Source organism: Pinus tabuliformis, chromosome 8 (assembly GCF_031772625.1).
Source record: "Pinus tabuliformis cultivar Carrire ecotype Pingquan chromosome 8, CPIR1, whole genome shotgun sequence".
Taxonomy (NCBI): Eukaryota; Viridiplantae; Streptophyta; class Pinopsida; order Pinales; family Pinaceae; genus Pinus; species Pinus tabuliformis.
The window spans coordinates 1,057,886,305-1,057,900,837 of NC_142294.1; the positions used below are offsets into that span (position 1 = coordinate 1,057,886,305).

The 14,533-nt window shown below is 40.0% G+C and overlaps 1 protein-coding gene across 1 annotated transcript in view; it reads left to right on the forward strand.

Annotated features, from left to right (window-relative positions):
- The first annotated feature begins 294 nt into the window (after window positions 1–294).
- Window positions 295–14,533, forward strand: part of LOC149238986 (putative potassium transporter 12) — a 156,554-nt gene continuing 142,315 nt past the window's right edge. The window contains 4 exon segments of the mRNA XM_089373278.1: window positions 295–938; window positions 2,542–2,770; window positions 3,226–3,474; window positions 3,748–3,798. Of these exon segments, the coding sequence (XP_089229404.1) occupies window positions 645–938; window positions 2,542–2,770; window positions 3,226–3,474; window positions 3,748–3,798 (823 nt within the window). The 5' untranslated portion in view covers window positions 295–644.

Here is a 14,533-nt window from a genome sequence, read left to right on the forward strand (position 1 = left end):
CGGAGAGAAATGACATTTATCCTAATTATCCCTAGTTTTAACTAAACCATGAGTTTCTTGATCATTCTTCATGTTCGTACTCCTTAGATAAAGAAAACTACTTCAACTTCCTCACGCACATACAATGTATACCATATTTAAACTACAAGAAATGCCAAACGACCAAATACATACTATATTTAAACTACAAGAAATGCCAAACGACCAAAGACATACTAGTCAACATCCTCACTGGTTACAGCGGAGAGAAATGACATTTATCCTAATTATCCCTAGTTTTAACTAAACCATGAGTTTCTTGATAATTCTTCATGTTCGTACTCTTTAGATAAAGAAAACTACTTCAACTTCCTCATGCGCATGTCTATCATGCATTAGCGCATATAAGGAAATGGAAGTAAAGTCTGGTTGGGCATACAAAACAATGGGTCAGCTTTCTTTGCCCGCCCGCAAGTTGGGCAATATGACCGAACTGCCCAAGCTGCCCGCTGCCCTCACGGAAGCAGCGCTGCTCACCCAGTTCCCCGCAGTGCGATTCGCGACGAAGAATTGAGTGTTTACGGGTTTGGAGTAGAATATCTCGTGGGTTGCTGGATCATCAGTCAATCCACTCATCAAATTGAGGGGCATTAAGCAAAGCAGACATGGAACGATACAGTAGAAGTGGTGGAGAGAACCGGGGGAATACTGGGGCAAGAGAACAATCCTCATCTAGGTGGGTCGATGGGAATGATGGACAGGGAGGAGATCAGGAGGAGGAGGTTGAGGTGGAGGTGGAGGCGGAGTCCTCCTCTTCCTCTTCCTCATATAATCTATGGTGCAATGGGGATGAAGATGGGGCTATGGAACAGCATAGGCTAATCAGAACAGAGCCTATATTGGATTCATTTGACGTCGAAGCCATGGACGTACCCAGTGCCCATAAATTCAATTCCAAGGTAATCTCCTCAGATGAACCTCCTTTATCCTGCTTTTCACCTTCACACTATTACCAAAATTTCGCATTTCCAGTTCACAAAAATTCCTTTCTTTCATCAAAAAGAAAAATTATATTGTGGGGTGCAGATCAGAATTTCATGGACATATTCTTCTTCCTTCTCTTCTTGGAATGCTATACGGGATTTGCAAGTGAAATACACACTTGCAGTGATCGAAACCACCAACATTTATTGTGTGGCTGTTCATTTGAAGGGAACGCCATTAGGAGTCCCTCCAGGGGAGTAAAATCAGCCCTAGAAAGGGCATCGAACTTTCGGAATTCGGTCATTATTTCTAATTGTCACCACCCCGATCTCAATTTGTAAATGCTGTGATCTCGTAAGCACTGCTAAGACAATGCACATTTTAATTGTATTGGAGAGGATTATCTTTCCTATCGAGAGCAAATGTGTTTCGGGCCATTTCTGGCAGAGCTATATCTCGAAGTAAATTGCATTAGTTATTTAAAAATTTAGAGAAATGAACTGTAAAAATCTTTGAAGCAGGTGATCACCTTGTTTAAGAGAAGAAAGTGGAATGAAATAAGAATTTCACTCAAATTTAGTTCGACTTATGACAGAATCCACTACAAAGCAATAGGTAAAAATATAAAATATATGAATCTACGAGGCAGTGGGAATGGTCCTCATCAGAACTTTGCTTTGAATGTGAAAGAGAAAATTCTTCAACAATAATGTTTTTCATAAATATTGTACAAGCGGAAAATAGAATATCCACAATCCAAACCTAATAACTGAAGATTTTGAGATACACTGCCTAAACCCTAATAACTGAAGATTTTGAGGCGCAATGCTTTTCTACCTAAACGATGCAACAGTCCATTTCCTTATCAACTAAACGTGATTTCTCTAATCAGGAATATTACTTTTTTCAAAGGAAACACATTGTGGGAAAATTCCTAGCGATTTCTCTTCATTCATGGATGGCACCGAGTACAAATCCATTATTATTGCTGATTATGACACCTAATTCGGTAGGGACATCAAGTGAGGCATACAACAGACGCAGCCAACCTGGGAATCGACACACAGACCTCCTAAGTTCAAAGCACATAAAAACTGGAGCTAGCCCTAATCAACAATATTATGCATGCCGAAGTTATAGTAATAGCACTTTAAACTCCAATACCAAGCCAGCCTAAAAATTGAAGGGCCAATACGTCTTTCGTGTAAATGGCTATTTAGAATACTCCTTTCTGAAACTGTTCAAAGTTAATCAGTTGGACTATAAGAGCAGATTTCTTGCAGATATACCTTTATTTTGACGTGTATAATTTTATGCCTCTTTTTGGAAGGGAAGAATATTTGAAGGATTAAATTATCATCCAAGGCATGCAGGTGCTACATATTTACAAAAAGTATTGTAGAGATGCAGGTCTTGATTAAAAGAAGAAAACAATGGAGCATGCCTGTTTTGCTTCCAATGAACGAAGTTATAAACTGACTAGACATGCAATCTTGGCTTAAGTCACAAAAGTTTGAATTAAAGGTCATAACATTTAACGACAATGGACATGTTACATATTTTTGTTTTAAATTGCAGGAACTAACCATGGGACACACTCTCCGACTGGCCTTCCAGACTCTTGGAGTGGTATATAGCGATGTGGGCACCAGTCCATTGTATGTTTTTAGTGGAGTGTTCAGCAAGGCTCCCATTCGTGGAGAGAAAGATGTTCTGGGTGCACTGTCACTAATTTTGTACACTCTAACGCTTATTCCGTTGATTAAATATGCATTCATTGTTCTGCAAGCCAATGATAATGGTGAAGGTTAGTTGTACGATCGAGATGAAAGCTGTAAATTAAGAAGGTGTTTTCAGTTCTTGGGAGATTTCAAAATTTGAGTGAAATTTTTTAATTAAATTCTAAATCAAATTTTACTGTTAAAATACTCAATTTCCACATCTGCTTTCACTACAGGAATAATCACTTTTTTTGGGGTGGAAATCCTATTTTTATTTCTTTCATAAATTCCATTAGGTATATGTTGATTAAAAACAATATCCAAAAAACTTTGTGATTTCTTTTTAAAAAAAGATAGACAAGTCTAAAACAGCCATTTGCCACAGTTCTTGTTCATTTTCAAGTGTCAGACACTTATGTGACATAGTTCCAACTTCCCACTGGTTCCTTTCAAATATTTAGCATGATGCTTCAACTTACAAAACAAAAGATGTAGGCCTAAAAGCTTAATTCTGATAGATGCTTTGACATTGGTACTGCAGGTGGCACGTTTGCATTATATTCTCTAATCTGCAGGTATGCAAAGGTCAGTTTGTTCCCTAACCAGCAGCCATCGGATGCACATATTTCAAGTTTTAGGCTCAAGTTGCCTACCCCAGAGCTGGAAAGATCCCTGAAAATCAAGGAGTGCTTAGAGAAACATTCAGTACTGAAAACTCTGTTGCTACTTTTAGTTCAGGTTGGAGCTTCTATGCTGATAGTAGATGGCATCCTTACCCCTGCAATTTCAGGTTTCACATCGTTGACACAATTTCCCTTTGATATTTATTGCAAATAGTTTGTTGTATTTTTTTTACACGAGGAGGAAGACATTTTCCCTTCTTCCTTTTGCATTATTTTGACTCTCATGTTGGTGGTGTCAAGAATGGTTTCTGCTGCACCATAGTTTTGAAATTTATTGCCTGATCTATGAAGCATTTTTCAATGGTAATTTAATGTAGTTGTTGGTATCGTTTCTCAGATATTTCTTAACAAGACTTCTCATGTATTGATGTTTGTTGCAGTCACATCAGCTATGAGTGGGCTGACAGAGCCTGTTCCCGGTTTTAGCAAAGGTGATGTTATGGCATTTTTTTCTCAACTGTTTTGCTTTAGTTTTGAATTTGTACCATTTTTATGATTATGGCGAGTATTGCAAAACTCTCAAATTTCACCCATTTTTATGAGTTTTTCAGGTTGCCCAATGTCACTGAGTTTATGTTTGCTGGGTAGCTGATCCCTGATGAACTTTTGTCCATTCTGATTTTTTTCTAAACCAATGATAAAATTCCTACATTTTTTATTAATAATATATATTATAGAGCAAGTACATCAAAGGCAACTGCCATTCTAAGGGATACTGTTACATAACCGAGAAAAGCATACATATTTTTCATATTTGTATATGGGCTTCTAGTCCCTACCAACTAGTAATTATATGTAACACAGAACATTCAGGTAGTCTACAATAAAACATGCATCGCTGAAATTTTTATGAAGAGAGACCATTCCATTCCAGCCACTGACCATCTGCCATGATAGATCAAGCCTCAAATGAGAGAGTCAGCATTGTAATATTTTAAGCCCTAGATGACTGCTGTCCTATGTTTCTCTTAATTAAATAAATCAGATCTGAACTTATTTAATCACAGAAATGAATATTTTTGAACATGCAACAATCACACATTTGGCCTAAAAATGAACAGTGGAAGTAGTAATGAATAACACACATGCACAGTGATTTTCCCCTTCAAATCAGTTTATCATTCTAATGATCAAAGCTTACAAGGCACCTCCACAGTTTAAACTTTACTGTAACTTAGCAGCTATATGGCAAACAAAATACTATAGAACAGAGACTTATAACCTGCTGAAATAGGAGTATGGCTTTGCAGAAGAAAGAAGGCATCAGCTACTGCTGTACGACTATACGATTCTGCTTCTGTACATATTCCCTCTTGTTATTTGTTATAGGGGATCTACACTTTTTCCTCTCAAATGCACTCTCCTTCCCTTCATTTATGCCTCTTTCAAGTGTTCTCGTGTGTGTTTGATCTTCTCCCATCTTTTCCTATTTATGCTTTGAGAGAGTTAATTAATTTCTTCAATGCTAGCAACTAATTTTTCATATCTTTGCAACTAATTTCCTTAATCCTAGCAATCACCTTATTTTGACAATGAGGTGTATGGTTAAGATTAGAGGTCGAACAAATCTAATTCACTAATATTCTAAAATCTCTATAATGTTTTAAGACTAGAAGAATATAGAAAAATGGACTTTCACTTTTATTTATTTAAGTGAAATTATAAGATGGTATTATTTCCATTTTTACGAAGTTGTCACTAGATGTTGTTTCGAACTACTAATTGCATGTTTACACGTAACTTGTGCAAGAAACTCCTGCTCGAGCTATATTTCTCAACAACCACCGACGCCCTGAATTTGGCTAACTGATTGGCCTCCAAGTTGAGTTGACGAAAAATCTGCCCTACCTGAATACTGCAAAAGGCCCCAACCAATTCAGTAGCCTCCTGGATCAGTGCCAACAAATTTGGATTGTTTAGTGCAATGCTGCAATTCAATGGTCTGAGGATAATTTTTGAATCACCTAAGATCTGGATCTCTGAGATTCCATCTTCATTGGAAATACACATAAGCAATATGACAGCAATCAATTTTGCTTCATTATTGGTCCTTCGTCCTGCTTTGAAATGAATGACTCCAATCATCTTGATCACCCCTCCCAGCACCAGCAATCCGAGGGTTCCCCTCGTCGCCTCATCAACGATTCCATATTCCTTAGCTGCTACTAGTACCATTGTGCATATGACCCTCGGACTACTGACCTTTATCCCATGCCTCTCCTTGGTAAGAGTGTCATTCAATCTCATAAAAACCTGAAATGAAGTAGATAAATGCTCTTGCAAAATCACCCTATTACATGCTAGCCAAAACATCAAGGCACAGCCAGTGGGAGGCTGTCAAATCTCTTGTTCCTCCTCATCCTATTCTGTGAATTTAACAATGCTTCTCTGAAATTCCCCCTCCCTCATCTAGGCAATCTCTGCTCCATGTTTGGAACAAGAGACCAAACTTTGTGACTCAAAGCACATTTTATAAGCAAATGTTCAATACACTCCTTCAGATTTACAAAGGAAGTACATCCCTGACACAATCCATCTGTGGCTGAGAAGATTATACCATATGAGGATTTTCTGATGCAATGTGAGTACTAAAAAGAACTCTAGCTGATCCGGATTTTTAAACTGAGGATTATTTGGATCAGGAAATTCTATTCATTTTGGGAATGTTTTTTATTTTTTATTTTACCAAAACAGAATTTATATCATATTAAAAGGGGTTGCACCAAAGCTAACTGTATTACATTCACGCCAGTTTCAGATTTAATAAAGCAAACATACTTCTAAGTAATCTGATACATACCCTAGTATCCTATCCAAGTGAGAGTTCCATGTTTTCTTGCAGGTAGTTAAGTTCAAAAATTTACACAGAATACATACTATTCAGAAAAACATACACTAGGGTCATGGTTGGGTTCTGTCCTGGACTTCCCCTCTGATTGAGGGGAGCCGTGTTCCTCAATCTCTATTAGATCTCTGTTTTATTGAATGGAGTTGTCTTTTGCAAGCCTGCTTGAAAAGAGTGTCCAGACTCAGTGTTGTTCGAAAGAAGAGAAAGAGCATCCATATGTTAAGTAAGAAGCAAAGATCTATGGCTGTTGCAATCAGCCTCAAGGGAGTCTGTTCGTTGGTTCTGGATGTGAAGAATATTCATGACATTGGCATTGTGAGTAATGCTGGACTGCTGCAACATTAACAGCTTGGCAGAAATTGCCATCAAAGTGCTGCTGTTGGTTTGAATTGCTTCTTCTTGCCTACAGAGAACTTTGCAGACCTTCTTCTCTTCTGGTTTATCCATATAATCTTGCCAGAAAACATTAACCCAAAGCACATAGAGCTGGAGAAACAAACAACAAGAGAACTTAAAACATGTGGAGCACAAACTGAAACAATAATTATTCCTCTCACCCAGTACCTAGGGGGCCTCAAACGGATAACAAGAGTTTATGACAAGTACACCATCAGAAAGAGCCACAGATAGGAGCCAAGAATTGAGGGGATGCCTGACCAAGAGGAAAGCAGAGACCCACATAACGAGCCTGGCTAAACTCATACACAGCTCTTCAAGCCAGGGATGTGGCCCAAATTTCTTTGCCCTTCCAACAAAATTCATCCTTGCACCTTTGAGAATTGCATCCCCTGGATTCAAACTCAGTGATAACCATATTGCCTTTGCCAGTGAATGAGACTAGATGCTTTATGAAAAATCGAAGACACCACATTGAATAACCCTGCACGAGCTTGCTTGAGGCAATTGAAGGGTGTAGGGAATCAACATCTCACCTTCCAGTCTGTAATGTATTGAGCTGTTGAATTGGTAAGTGTGCCTCATGAAGTATGTGGGGGATGATGATCTGTTTTCCATTTAATCAAGGGATTGGATCATTGGACTATGTCTAATATCCCCATTTTCAACCAACACCCCAGGCACATGGGTGGAGGTAACCTTGGCCCAATGGTCAGCCTCACCATTCAGATAGTGTTTGATGTGAAAAAACAAAACTTGATCAATTTGACTGGCTAGATTCATGATCTTGAGTATGAGGGAATTGAGTTGGTTTCCTCAGTGATTGCTTTGTCCACCATAGATTTAATTATGAGCATCGAATCCCCTAGCCCTATCAAGGAGTGAATGCTGCCTTCTTTTGCAATGGAAAGTCCCTACTAGAGTGAATAAGCTTCTATAAGGTTATTGGAAATAGTGTTGCGAACATCTTGATAACATCTTGATTTTATCTCGAAATCATGATTTTTTGGCCTAGCTGATGTTTGCCAATTTTAAAGATATTTTTATGGTATCTTAATTTTGCCAATGTTTGCCGATTTTTACCGATATTTTCCCAATTTTCCTGATTTTTTGGTTTTTCGGACCCTCACCGATTTTATCCCGATGCCAATGTTCACAACATTGACTGGAAACACTTCCCAATCCCCAAGCGTAATGAGCCACGCTTTCACTGGGATTATGAAGATTCCCTCTCCCAGGATTATTTTTAGAGGCCCAGTCAAAGAAGAGGAAATAGGAAGATTGCTAAACTTTCCAATCAATGAATTCAGAGGGAATTTTCCTGATTAGCCATGCAAGGCTGAAATAAATTCTATTATAGGTGATAGGTTTTCCCAATTGGTTTAACTTGGATTGAGCCATCTAGGCTTCCTCCATTCTTTCTAGATTAGCATCCCATTTGTGAGATCTAAGCTACATATATTGAGAAAGGAGAGATGGCCTTTGTGGTAGTTTGCAATGGAGTAGTTACCTTATTTCTAAAAATTTGTTTTTCTAGCAAGCCATATTTTCCAATAGATGAATTTTGGCAGAACCTCCCATACTCTTTTAAAGGTTCGCTTGTCCTTAAATGTCCCCAAATATAATTTGCTCCATTGCCAAAAGAAGTTGTCCCATGAATGGGGCCACCATACCCCTGTGGAAAAGGCCCACTGTTGCATAGGACCAAACCTTCTTGGAGAAATTGTAATGTAGGAACAAATGTGGTATTAGTTCCTCATGTTTTTTGCACAAAACACAATGAGAAGGACCTAAAACTCCTTTTTTTGCTAAGTTCTCCGCTATCAGAGTTTTCCCGTAAGCTAGGATCAGTTAGTTTTTGGATATTGTGGTAGCATCAAAGATGTGTGCTAAGATGCTAAGGAACATAGAATCTCCAATACCCATAATGGTTTCGCGAGATATGACTTTGAAACACCTTAATTAAATTAATTAGCTAATAATTAAATTATTTCCTAAGTTTAGGGAAGTTGGTTAATTAATTAAAGATGTTCGAGATTTCTCTAGAGACCTCTATTGATGAAGTCTAATTGATCTTAGGCGTTGATGGAGATTTAATCGTGGCCATTGAAGACTCAATGAAAGATTATAAGAGCAACTCAATGGGATGAAGATAGACACAGTTGTGAGAGCATCAATTATTTTGGTAGATCGAGCTACCCAGTTCACAACTTCAGTAAGGGCATAGTTCGAGCCAGAGGGAGAGCATCAGAGAGAGGGAGCAGTAGAAAATTTAGGAGGATTTCAGAGAGTTTTCCAGTGTTTCTCCAGTGTCGGATTGGAAAAAGATAGGAGGTTGAATTATTTGCAGAGAGGGGGCCACAGAAGCCAGTGCAAATAGCCATAAACCCTTGAGCGAATTGCCAGAAGAGAGAGGATTTAGTTGCCAGAGGTCGGATCAACTTCTAGGAGGAAGAGCGAGTCACTTCTAGAGGCAGAAGGAGGTAGGATGTCTCACTTAGAGCCTCTTTTCAAGCAGTGCGAGTTTCCCAGGGCCAGTAGTGTGAATTCCAGGCTGCAATGTGAGTAACCAGTGTGGGGTTCAAGCAGGATAGAGGAGGCCAATTTATATAACATAGGAGATTTGGGATCTACAGATTGTTTTGGCCAAATATTTGCCGAAGGATTGCTAGTTGGGCATCCAGATTATTGTACTCTCATATTTGCTGCATAATAAAACTAAACCCTCATTTGTTGCACTGTTTTTCCCTTCAGAGTTTTTCTGGGGACTTTTAGTCCAAAATAACTGTGTTGATTTTTATGTGTGTGAATCTATTTCTCAGTTCCTGATTTTACTTTAGCAACATATTTTATTTGTGAAGAATTGCAGTGTGATTTATTTGTTATTTGATGTAAACAAATAAACAACTAACCAGTTAGAAGAATAAACTCCAGTTGCTACAATTTAAGGAAATTTCACATGGTATCAGAGCGTTATTGATCAAATCAGCGGCTTAAAGGCGAAAGATCGCGCAGTTTTAGAGGGAGATCTAAAGCACAAAGTTCAGATCTGCGCAGGCCAAGCCCAGGGTGCGAATTGCAGAGGTAAGAAATTTGATTCCAAATCTAGTTCAGAGGAAAAGTGCGATTTGCCTCGGAGCAAAGTTTGCAGGCAGTGGATTTGTCGAGAAGCAATTCTAGTGAGAAGACCAATTGATTCGTTGAGTAGATCTGGGCACAGAAGATTTGCAGCAAGGGTTGCAGTTGCAGATCTGCGTAGCGCGAGAAGAGAAAAGCACACGGAAGAGATTTCCGAATTTATCAGAGGGTTTCCAGTTTCCAGGAGGAGATCTGTGATTTCTAGTAGCAGAAGGCCACAACAGACTTGCTAGTTCAGCTAATGCGTGCTTTAGGAGTAGCAGTACGTATGTCAGAATCTAGAGAAGGATTTCTAGAAGGTATAGCGATTTGCCTAGTGGAGGAGTAGCAGGCAGTGCGAGTTCCGTAGAAGGATTTGCGGAGGTAGGGTAGAGCAGATCTGTGCATTCTAGAGGGAGTGCAAGTAGCAAAGAGAAGGCTGAGTTGCCTAAAGGAGAAGGAGATTTCCAACGTATGATTCTCCAGTTTATTTGAGTATCGTCGATTTCCATAACTTTCCACAAATGGCCACACGAGATTGCCAGAAGAGACCATGCGAGTTAGCCAAAATGCCGATTTGGGCAACAGATCGACTTCCAGTTGTTGGAGGAAGTGTGAGTTGTCCAGTGCGAGTTGCAAAGCAAAAAAGGGTCCCAACAAGGGATAAGACTCAAAAGGAGAAAAGGAAAAGGTCAAGTGTACAACACCAAACCCAGGTGGAGGAGTATGAGGCTCTAGTATGCTAGTATGGGTAGGATCTGTTACCCACCACTAGTGGGTGACCCTTATAGGAGAAATTTTCTCCTAGCCTTGTCTTCAACTGAAAACCAACAACCCCTTGCAACCATCAAATAGCTTGATGTGTTACTATTCTTCGTTGCCTGAGCCAACCATTGTGTGACCTCACTCATCTGTCATGATCATATGTTTGAAGGTGGACTTTCCAACCTCGAAGGTATGATTTTTCATTATGTAATTGGGTGTTTATGCTTGATTTTCTTGGGCACATTTGGGCATGGATTAGTGGGGGGATTCGACGGAAATAATGGGCCTTGGACTGCACTCTTTTTCCTTATCTTAGCTTTGGGGTTAGTCTTGTATCCTAGTCCCATGGGATCTCCTTTATTGGCTACTAGCTTTAGGAGTGGCACTACATGGGAAACCTTGATTTTGGTTGTGTGGTCCCGCTTCCTGACACCACATAACTCCCTCCCCTCCTCTCATTACAAGCCCTTTTCACATTTTCCCTATTTGGGTCCACATTTTTCCATTGGATCCACAAGGTGTTAGCCTTCCCTAACCTTACCCACACCTTGGGTTGGGCCTGGAATGATGCCCCTGAGGTTGATGCAGATAAAAAGAAAGATAAAAGCATAATATGGCCACATACAATAGGAAATGTACCACAAAATGCAAAAGATGGCTAGGACATTAAAATTTAGCACGTGGGAAAAAGCCAAACATGAGTTCTACCCCTTATCAGTATGGCCATCACCCTGGTTCCTAGGGCTCATATGTGTGCCCCTTGCATCCTTAAGGAACCATAATTGTCCCAACCCCTGTTGGGTGATGAATTGCCCCACTTTAAGGTGGAAATCACTGCTACATCTTACACATCATGCTCTCATACCCTTTGAGCCCCGAGCAGTAAAATAAGGAAAAATCGATAATATGCAAAAGGCAAATGAAGAAGGCGTGAAAATTCCAAAACTGAAATCCTATTGCAGCAATTGGAATTTATTTTTCTAAATGTTAATTATTTTAACAATTTATCTTTTACGACAAATATTAAATAAATCACACTGCAACCTTCACAAATAAAATATTGCGGAAATAATAGTGTTGGAATCTGAGAAAATACTAGCACACACATAATAAAAATGACATTCTTATTTTTGGACAAATGTCCCCAGGAAAACCCAATGTGGGAAAACCAGTGCAATAGTGAGGGTTTTATTATTATGCAACAATGAAAATTTGAGTACAATCTATGGATGCCCAACTGGTAATCCAAATAGCAAGAAAATATGGGCAAAATTATTTTAAGGAAAATGCCCTTCTTCCACAAGCAATCCCGGCACAACTTCCTTCAGAAAACTCGGTCTCCTAGACCCTTTGCATCAGCCTCTGTGTTGCTCTGTGTAGACCCTATGATGTCAAGCCTCCAACCTGCCTCTGATGAAGTCATTATGCCTGTCTTTGCTGAGGAAATCGCCTCTCTGGCACTCTGGACCCTATGCCTGGCCTTTGGAACTGAGAACGAATTTCTCTCCAACAAATCGAACTTCTTCTCGGAAGCAACTGCGCAGTGCGTTGCCTCATTGGGAATAACTCGACCCTCTTGCTGCTGCCTCTCCAGATCTGGAAAACTTCCTCTGGATCACTGTCCTTGCCCCTCACTATCTCTATTTCCTCACTGAAGCTCGAACTCTCCAGCAACTGATTGCTGCTACTTTGGAAAATCGAATTCTCTAGGTGACTCTGGTGCATTCTCCATCACCACATCAATCCCTTATATCTTCCTGTTGGGACTCCAGTGGCCAAGATTAATCTTAACTAATGGCTCAAATCATTTCTGGATCCATCTATGTGAGTTTCTAGAGAATTCTCACTTTGACTTAATTAGTTTTGATTAATTAACCTGTTTTCCTAAGTTTAGACTTATGAAATATTAAAAAATTGGTTAATAATCTAATTAAGTCATTTCTAGGTGGAATTTCCAGAAACGATTTATGGGTTTTGGAGATCTCATGTATTCAAGCCTCTCCACCAAAGTTCGCGGCTAGAACACATCCGATGCTACAGAAACTAACTCTCCCTCTTAGCGAGGACTGTGTTCTTCTAGTGCTGCACATGCTGCCATAATACCTTGTCTCTGTATCACCTCTTGTCACGTTGCTGATGTCTGGACAAACTGCCCACCAACCACTGCACAACTCTGATGCTATGTCCGTGCAGCTGTTGACACTGCCATATTGCTGCCAACTCTGCATCTGCACTGTAACTCCCTCTCATTTGTTGCTGCTGCAACTACAACCACTGCAACTGAGAAGCATCCAAAGTACTGAATCATCTATGTTTAGTATAATGCATCTGTCTCCTGAGCATTTGAGTGCTACTAGCATTTGCACTATCACTGAAGAATTTGCAATGTTGCCAACTCTGCACTGAGCCGCCTGCTCTACTGTTAACACTGCAATGCTCCTCAGCATCTCACTGTTACTAGTCTGCAATTGTCTCTCTGGTACTGACTGCATCAATTGCTACTGATCCATCTTGCTATTGAATACTGTGGGCCCTCATAGCTAGATAATGATCCATTAGGTGGACTCCTCAAGGACCTTGCATAATCTTTGAAGCACTCTGGGGCTACAACTCCAAGTCAACCCACCTCACTCCTAGAGGTATATCTGCGAACATCACGAAATCTGTTCTACTCATACTACTGCTGTTGCTGCTTTGTTGATGCTTTTGCACTACTATTGCAACTACTGCAATAATGAGTCTGATCTCCCCAGATCCTGAATCACTAGCTTCCATAAGGATACTCCCTCTAAAACTAGACTCCCTCTGAGTCTCGATCTCCCTATGGGAAATCTCTATGCTCCCTTCTGGCAACCTGCACTGGAAACTGGACTGCGTAGCTTTGCGCTGGTAATCTCTTGGCTGAAACTGCACCTGCATACTTGCAACTGGTCAATTCACACTGCTTGTGTCACTGCGTCTAGTTCTACAATTGTCTTCTGGGTACTGACTGCAACTAGCTTTGCCACTGTCTAATGTTAGATTGCATTTGCTGACACTGAACCTGCTGCAACAATCTGGAACTAATCTGACTGATCTCCTTGTTGCAACTACACTGGACCCTGCCCATCTGGCACACTGGAGTCTCATACTCCTCCACTTGGATCTGGTGCCCCACTATCTCCTATCGAGCCTAGTCCCTAGCTGGGACACTTCCTTTCTTTGCAACTCGCACTTCTTTTGGTATCTACCTCCGACAACTAGAAGTCAATCTGTTGCCCAGATCTACATTCTGGCTAACTTGGACGACCTCCTCCGAAAATCTCATACGACCATCCCCACAGAGCTACGAAATCTAGAAACTCAAAACTAGAGAAATAAACCTCGAAAATCTCCTTCTTTCCCTCTGCTCGATTGTTGAATTTGCTACTCACACTCCCTTTTGGAGTGAGAAAATCTGCTCACAACTACTACTAATTTGCAACTGGAAAAACTAGATCTCTAAAACTCGAGATCCCCTGAGAGGAATTTTCCCTCTGCCGTGTGTGCTTTTCTCTTCCACCCAATGTGGATTTTGCTTCTGCAACTTGCAGCAAAACCCTTTGCGTCCAACCAGGAATCTGCTCAGTGAAAATTTGAGCTACAACTGCTCCCTCTTATGGTTGGAATCACTCTCCTCGGCAATTTGAGTTTTCTGCCAACCTGCAACTGAAAAAACGAACCCTTGCCTAAGCAACTTGGCCTGCCTGTCATGGAACTGTGCTGCCTCTAAGAATCTCGGCCTGTTGCTCCCATTGAGCAGCAAAATTCTCTTCTCTGCTTCTGACTTTCCCGGCTGATCATTCACGCTCTAATACCATGTGAAAATTCCAAAACTAAAATCCTATTGCAACAACTGGAATTTATTTTTCTAATTGTTAATTATTTTAACAATTTATTTGTTACGACAAATACGAAATAAATCACACTGCAACCTTCACAAGGAAAATAAAATAATAGCGTTGGAATTTGAGAAAATACTAGCACACACAAAATAAAAATGACACTGTTATTTTTGGACA